Here is an 8,958-nt window from a genome sequence, read left to right on the forward strand (position 1 = left end):
ATCTCCTGTTGAGTTTGTAGGTGTTCAGAATGGTTTGATCCCTATTCAGCTGAATTCCTGAGACCAGACGAAATCTAGGTCTCCTACTCCTCCGCCATCTTGCTCCGCCCCCCAGAATATTTTTTATTAAAATGTTTGTTTTTGTCATGTTTTGCTTTGTTGTATTTGTTGTATATACTAAAAAACAATTGTCCATTTGAATATAGCAAAGCCAGTGAAGAAAATTCATAATAATAATTGTGTACTCTTGGTGCAGAACAAATTTCACCTTATCTAATTAATGGAAATCAATCCTACTTAGTCACTGACTATCACAAGAATTGTAATATAAATGTAAATCCTGGTTTTGAAAATCACCCTGATACACATTCTAACACAGAACAACAGAGTGTATTTGCACAGGTGGAATAAAAAAAAAAGATAGAAAAATACATTTAAAATAACTCGTATTCTTTTATTTAAATTATTCATGCAGAGTTGAATCCACTCAGGAGGAGTGGGTAAAAAAATGCATATTAACCAAAGAAAATATTCAAGTTCCAGAGGAAAAAATTGTGAGAAATAGTATAATAAAGAGAACTAATGGATGAGAAAGAATTTAGAATTGTCATAGCATGTAATTATGTATCATCACAAATTTCAGATTGGAGAAATCATTTCCAAATAGAAAAATTAGAGAATATATACCTTTTTCTGCTTTAGGTAAATATATAAATATTTAGGTTAATATATACATTTAGTTAAAATGTGTAATTAGTATATATATTTATTGAGTTTATATGTATTTATGTTAATTTCTATATATTTAATTTATATACATTAGGCTCATTTATATGTATTTAGGTTTTATATATATTTATATATATAGGTTAATGTGTGTGTATATATATATAGGTTAATTTGTATTACACTACAATATATTATATTGATGTGTATGTTTAATTTTTTGTTCTCTTTTCTTATGTATATTTGTTAAGGCTCATAAAACAGAAATGAAAAACCAATCAATGGAAATAGAGTTCATTCTCCAAGGACTGACAGATGACCCACAATTGCAAATTGTGATTTTCATGTTTCTCTTTCTTAATTATGCATTGATCCTGATGGGGAACTTAATCATTATCCTCCGCACCCTGCTGGATCCTCGCCTCAAGACACCAGTGTATTTCTTTCTCTGTAATTTCTCATTTTAGAAATCATACTCACAACAGTATGTATTCCCAGATACTTGAAAACCATTGTGACTAGAGAAAAAATCATCTCATATAATAATTGTGCAGCTCAATTATTTTTTTTTTTCTTTCACTGGGAGTTACAGAGGTTTACCTTCTGGCTGCTATGTCCTATGACCGCTATGTAGCCATCTCTAAATGCTTGCATTACCCAATCATTATGAACAGCAGAGTGTGCTATTGGCTTGTACTTTCCTCTTCACTAACTGGATTCCTAATCATCTTTCCCCCATTGCTTATGGGACTCAAGCTGGATTTCTGTGCTTCCAAAATAATTGATCACTTTATGTGTGAAACTTCTCCTATCTTGCAGATATCTTGCACAGATACACATGTCCTAGAATTGATGTCTTTTATCTTTGCTGTGGTGACACTTGTGGTCACATTGTTGTTAGTGATTCTCTCCTACACTTGCATCATGAAGACCATTATGAAATTCCCTTCTGCACAGCAAGGACCAAAGGTTTTTCCACCTATACTTCCCATATGATTGTTGTCTCTGTGACTTATGGGAGCTGCATCTTTATGTATATTAAACCATCTGCCAAAGAAATGGTGACTGTATCCAAAGGCTTAGCTTTGCTGTATACCTCAGTTGCCCCTTTGCTAAATCCCTTCATTTATACCCAAAGGAACCAGCAGGTGAAAGAAGTCTTTTGGGATATGTTACAAAAGTTGTTGTGTTTTTCCTAAAAGACAACCAACAGAATGGGAGAAGATATTTGCAAATGACATATCAGATAAAGGGCTACTATCCAAAATCTATAAAGAACTGATCAAACTCAACACCCAAAGAACAACTAATCCAATCAACAAATGGGCAGAAGACATGAACAGACATTTTTCCAAAGAAGACATCCAAATGGCCAACAGACACATGAAAAAGTGCTCAACATCCCTCGGCATCAGGGAAATCCAAATCAAAACCTCAGTGAGGTACCACCTCACACCAGTCAAAATGGCTAAAATTAACAAGTCAGGAAAGGACAGGTGTTGGTGGGGATGCGGAGAAAGGGGAACTCTCCTACACTGTTGGTGGGAATGCAAGCTGGTGCAGCCACTCTGGAAAACAGTATGGAAGTTCTTCAAAAAGTTGAAAATAGAGCTGCCATATGACCCAGCAATTGCACTACTGGGTATTTACCCCAAAGATACAAATGTAGATCCCTACATTTGGGATCTGAAGGGGTACATGCACCCCGTTGTTTATAGCAGCAATGTCCACAATAGCCAAACTGTGGAAAGAGCCAAGATGTCCATCAATAGAATATTATGCAACCATCAAAAGGAATGAAATCTTGCCATTTTGCAACGATGTGGATGGAACTGGAGGGTATTATGCTGAGCGAAATAAGTCAATCAGAGAAAGACATGTATCATATGATCTCACTGATATGAGGAATTCTTAATCTCAGGAAACAAACTGAGGGTTGCTGGAGTGGTGGGGGGTGGGAGGGATGGGGCGGCTGGGTGATAGACATTGGGGAGGGTGTGTGCTATGGTGAGCGCTGTGAATTGTTCATAGTTCGCTAAATATATGCTATTTGAACTGTTTAGCACTCAGTAAAAGATATTGCTTATCTTGAACAATTCAAGAATGTGGTTCAACTAGTACCTAACATGGTGTTATACAGATAAAGGTAACAAGTCTAGAGAAGTTGAAGGGACCTGTATACCAGAATTGTATTTTGGACTTACACCTGGTATTTTAGTGATGTTGAAATGTTTTGTGAAGAATCACCTTGGTAGTCTTATAAACGTAATTTACAGTTATAATTCCTGCCCCTTTCATTCCTATGTCTGGAATACAACCAATATAGCCTATGTTACCCATCTGTTTTCTAAAATTGTTGTGAATTAAATTCAGTGTTTTTCATAGCAACATGGTGTCAAATCATTACCTGATATAAGGTTCATTTGCCAAAATCTTTCTCTGAGTTCCAGCTTGTTTTCTACCTAACAAGATTATGTTAATTAATTCTGATCTGAAGAAAAAACGCACAGACTCTTTTCCTTTGGTAGCAGTAGTGTGCATCTCCATATTCAAAGCTTCAGCAAACTTCCAGCCAGGAAAAATACATTTCCTTTGTGTAGGTATTCCACCCTTAATTTTGGTTTAGGGAAGTGATAGAACCATATCTTTTCTTATCTTACTCCTTTTGTTCATGGTAATTAGGTTAATATTTCCATCTGTTTATAAACCCTATATAAATATATCTGACCTCAATTGTTGGTGACTGTTTTTAGAATCTGATATACCAAAAATCTTCATTTTTGGTATTTCTATAGCAATTCATGACAACAGGGAACTCTTCATTTGACTTACAAATTTGCAAGCTATTTTTTAATTTATTACTGAAAGTATGATTAGTATTACTTTCATTCAATGATTCTGAGAATCTTCTAAGACTATTAATATTTTTTCCAATGCTGTATTCTTATAATTCTATTTTCCATTTCTTCTGAAAGCTTCATAATTAGGAATTTCAACCCTTCTGAAAACAAGATTATTGTTTAGATCATTAAAAGAGTAAACTTATTTGAACCCTTTTATTCACCTATAAGGGTCACAATATTCAAATAGTTTAAGTATTACTAAAGAGATCTTTAAGGAAGTCTGCCCAGAGTCTGTGAGGTACTAGTCCAAAGATAAACATTGGCTTAAGGAACCAGAAGAAAAAATTTCATTGCACCCAAGTCAGCATAAAACAGCTGTGCTGCACAAGTGTTGTAAGAAATGATCTTATTGATGCAGGCAGACACTGCATCCAAAACTCATGATGTACTCTATATTGGCTAACTGAACATAATAAAAAAAATTAAATAAATAAAAAATTTTAAAAATTAAAGAAAAAATTTTAAGTTTCTTGAGATTTCTTCTTTGATCCATGTTTTATTTAGAAGTGTTATTTAATCTACACATAATTTAGGATTTCTCAGTCACCCTTTTTATTGAGTTATAGTTTAATACCATGTGGTTTGAGAGCCAATATTGTATCAGTTCTATTCTTCAAAATTTTTAAAGTGTGTTTTATGGTCCAGAAGGTGATCTGTCTTGGTGAGGTTGGGAAGAAAAGGTATTTAGCTATTGTTGGTTGAAATAGTCTATAGATGTCAATTATATACAGTTGATTGATGGTGTTGTTAAGTTCAACTATGTCCTTACCAATATTATGCCGGCTAGATCTGCCCATTTTGGATAGAGCTGTTGAAGTTTTAAGTATGATGGTGGATTCATCTATTTCTCTTTTCAATTCTATTATTTTTTCTTCGCACTGTTTGATGCTTTTGTGTATGCATGTTAAGGACTATATCAATATGTTTTCTAATGTTAAATAGACAATGCATTTTAAAAATAAACCCCACTTGCTCATGGTATACTATCATTTTTATATGTTATTGGATTGAATTTTTATATATTATTTTAGAATTTCTATATCTGTACTCATAAGTAATATTTTATGAATTTACTTTTTCTTTTAATGCCTTGCCTGTGTTTTTGTGTCATGATAATGATGGCTTAAGGATGAATTGAGTATTCCCTCCTCCAGTTTTTTAGAGAATGTGTGCATAGTTGGTATTTTTAGAAATCTTTGGTATAATTCATAAGTGAAGCCATCTAAACCTAGATTTGCATGTGTGTGTGGTGGGGGGGACATTTCTATGAATCATTTACTTTAGCTGTTATAGGGTACTCAGTTTATAAATTTCTTCTGGCTGCTTTGGAAGTTTATGTTTTACAAGGATTTTATTCATTTCATATAATTATCTATTTTTGCCAAAAAGTGGTTCATAATATGTCATTATTCTTTCAATATCCACAGGATCTGTAGTGAAGTCATCTTATCAATGCTAACATCAGTAATTTGTGACTTCTATTTTCCTTCTTGAATCAAACTAGAGATATATCAATTTTATTTATCTTCTAATGATTTGACTTCTGTCTTCATTGGTTTTTGCTTTTGTTTTCTGTTTTCTGTCTCAGAGAATTCTTCTTTAGTGATTCAGTGGATGTAGCATAGTATTCAACACTTATTGCTGAAAAAATTAGATATCCAAATACCATCCAATGAACTTTTATTTGTGCCTCAAAGTATGTTAAGAGATGAATCTAGTTCCCATGAACTGAGTACAACTTGATACAAGTTGGTAGCACATTTTGCTGGGCGTAATGGTCAAGTGATGCAGTGGGTTGCAGACCACAACAGAGTAGTCATAGGATATACAAACACAATTCTGAAGCTCCCAAAAAGATGAAGAAAAGATAATTGAGTTGTACCAACACTCTAGGAAAATGTTTATAGTCTTCAGTCATGGGAGTTATCAGCAATTTAGGAATATAAATCAGTGTGAATGAGATTTCCAAGAAGGAGAAATTTTGGCAGAAGGAACACATTAAGATATTTAAGTAAGGATTTGGCAGAGTGACATTCTCCATCATATTCAACATCGTACCTTAGAAATAGAAAGAGAATAGTAACAATTTGCAGCAAAGTCTCATATGTTAGTCTAATCCAAACGAACTCCATCTCCGTTGATTGATTATTATTTCCTTTCTATGAATCTTATCAAAACTACACAATAAAAATGGTTAAACTGAGGATGATAGGGGGTGGCTGAGCTAAATGGGTGATGGGTATTAAGGATGGCCCTTGTGATGAGCACTGGGTGTTACATGTGATGGATCATTAAATTCTATCCTGAAACCAATTTTACTCCATATGCTATCTAACTAGAATTGAAAAAAAATTCAAATAAAAAAATAGTTAAGCTAAACTGACTAGACTGTAATGTTATTACAAAGTGATTTTTTTTAAAAAAAGGCTGACAACCAAAGAAAAACACTTTTTCAGAATCTGATCATGAGCAAGTATTTTTTTCCCTGCATAAATGATAGAAAAATCATGTAACACATCAGCTTAGCAATTATCATATCCTAAGAAATATTCTCTTTATGAACTTATAAAGTTCTTATTTGCCAAAATGAAATTTACCTCATTATTTTCAATTTGACACCTTACTATATGAATATTTTAAAGAGTTAGGACATGCAAGTCATTATAATTACACTTTCTGTTGATATTAAAGAAAAAGAAATGACTAAAGTAATTCTAAATGTCAGTGTCAACTATAACCCATTTCCAAAATCTTCCCTCAATGATAGATTTTTAAGTCATGTTTTTCCAGTGCTATCCTTTCATAGCATTGAATTGAACTTATAAACCCTGAATATATTTTTTATTTTTTATTGTTATGTTAATCACCATACATTACATCATTAGTTTTTCATGTAGTGTTCCATGATTCATTGTTTGTGCATAACACCCAGTGCTCCACGCAGAATGTGCCCTCTTTAATACCCATCACCAGACTAACCCATCCCCCCACCCCCCTCCCCTCTAGAACCCTCAGTTTGTTTTTCAGAGTCCATCCTCTCTCATGGTTCGTCTCCCCCTCCGACTTACTCCCCTTCATTCTTCCCCTCCTGCTATCTTCTTCTTTTTTCTTTTTTTTAACATATTAACATCCCAACAATTTGGGGATGCATGTAGTAGTATAGGAAATTTCTAAGAAGGAAAAATTCCAAAGGAAAAAATACATGGGAGTCTTGAGGTGAGTATCCACCAGGGTGAGTGTGATGATGGTCAGATTGCCAGTGACGCTCAGCAAGTAGGTGAGAAACAGGAAGACAAACAACACAACTTCCATTGTGGATCATCAGTCAAACATGCCAGGATAAACACTATTGCTTATGTGTGGTTTCCCATTACTGTCCTTTACTTTTCCAGATCTAAATAGAAAAGAGAAAAGAAAGAAATCGATGAATCCAATTCATAAGTCATGTTTAAGGAAAAGTTACCAAAGTGATGTTTCAGAGTAACATAATGCTCATCCATATTTAGATGATTATGCCAGGAAGAACAATAGTTTGCATTTCCAGAGTATCTGGACAGAGAATTCCATCTTCAGTTTGTAATTCTACTGGAGAATAATTTATCTGATGGAAGAAATTGTTGATTTTTTTAAGTAAATAAATTTGATGGAAATTAGAGGGACTTCTCAAACATAGAAAAATGCTTTTCCTCTCTTGAATTTACACAAGAATTGGAATGGATACAATTTCTTGTTCAATTAAAAGGTTTGCATGGTAGAAACAAAGTGGTATCTGTCATTAAAAGTACAGCATCCCATTTATTGCATTTAACACACACACACGCACCTTTTATTGCATTTAACACACACACACACACACACACACACACACACACACACACACACACCCCTTGTCGTCATCAATAAACAGGGCTACCAAAACTTTATCATTTTCTTCAGCTAATCAACTCAAATGCCTGATTCTTGTGTCATTTACTTTCATGGCTAATGAGATACAATTTCAGATAAGTGACTTTGACTCATTGGGAATATATTTATTTGCCATCCTTATTAGTGCTTCCATTTCTCCAATATCCACCCTTCCCAGTTTGTGTCCTGAAACAAAATCAGTGGGAACAGTCTGGTAATTTTGGTGTATATAACAAAAAAGTTCAGTTTTCCTCTGTATGTTATGGTTCTGAGAATAGATCAAGTAAAATAAAGTGAAAAAGAGTAAATGATACAGATGCAGAAAGAAATATACAAATTAGTGTTCAGGAAATTGTCTGAGGTGTTACAGGTAAAGAGAAGAGAGAGATAAAGACAAAGCTTTACAGAAACCTAGAAGTTAAGAAGGGTTTAAAGAGACAGGATTGTGAGTTTGAGAAAAAAAATTAACAGAAGATTTAAAATATGTAAATTACCAAGACAAAATTTTTTTAAAATATAAAATATGTAAATTGGTAACTAAAATATATAACTTAGTAAAACTTTTAAGGAGAAAATGTTCACCAATAAAATTCTCCCCATCTGCTTCTGTGCTTTACACTTACCATTTTATTCTTTGTCTAAAATACAGACTGAAAAACATGAACAATTTTGAGATCAGCATGGCCTAAAAAGAGATGAGGAGTGAGAGAGTATTTGGTAAATTTCAAACACATAATGTATCTCAGAACAGTGATGATGCCAATTTTAGGAAGCATATATTTCCCTATCATAACGACAATCAGCTAACTCATAATTAACTATAAGATACTATTTTCAACACCCAGTATACATTGAGACAATCATAGGTTCAGGTTTGCAAGCTAATCATTGGAAATCAGGCTTAAGTTTGAAGGAGTGTATTTTCCAAGTCATCACCTTAAAAGTAAAACATTTTGTGCAAGTAATTATAAGACAGATTATAGTCTATTTATCCAAAAATATTTATTTGTATCTCTGAGGAATATTTCCTTCCCTGACATCTTCATCATCAAGCACAATAAAATAGTTAAGGTTCGGCTTTGGGCACTAGATAAGACACTATTGTCTGTCTTGATGCCAAGATAATTATTTTCAACTTCAAAAACGTAAGTTATCATTAAAAGGCATATACCAGGTGGCTCAGTCAATTAAGCTTCTGCCTTTGGCTCAGGTCATGATCCCGAGGTCCTGGGATTGAGCCTTGCATTAGGCTCCCTGCTCAGCAGGGGAGTCTGCTTCTCCCTCTGCCTCTGACCCTCCCTGCCACTCCTGTTCTCTCTCTCTCTGCCACTCGCTCGCTCTCTTTCTCAGAAATAAATAAAATCTTTAAAAAATAAAAGGCATATACATAAATAAAAACAAACATATAAGGACAAATAAAAGT

The 8,958-nt window shown here is 33.7% G+C and overlaps 1 protein-coding gene across 1 annotated transcript; it reads left to right on the top strand.

Moving 5' to 3' along the window:
• The first annotated feature begins 146 nt into the window (after positions 1–146).
• On the top strand, positions 147–1,925 carry LOC112832583 (olfactory receptor 6C6-like). The gene is given in 5 exon segments (XM_073881838.1): positions 147–170; positions 978–1,188; positions 1,191–1,288; positions 1,291–1,681; positions 1,684–1,925. Coding segments are annotated over 5 exon segments (966 nt in total).
• The last annotated feature ends 7,033 nt before the right edge of the window (positions 1,926–8,958 follow it).

Source organism: Callorhinus ursinus, unplaced genomic scaffold (genome assembly GCF_003265705.2).
Source record: "Callorhinus ursinus isolate GAN/ISIS: 27379988/994484 unplaced genomic scaffold, GSC_fseal_2.0 scaffold44, whole genome shotgun sequence".
In the NCBI taxonomy this organism is placed as follows: domain Eukaryota; kingdom Metazoa; phylum Chordata; class Mammalia; order Carnivora; family Otariidae; genus Callorhinus; species Callorhinus ursinus.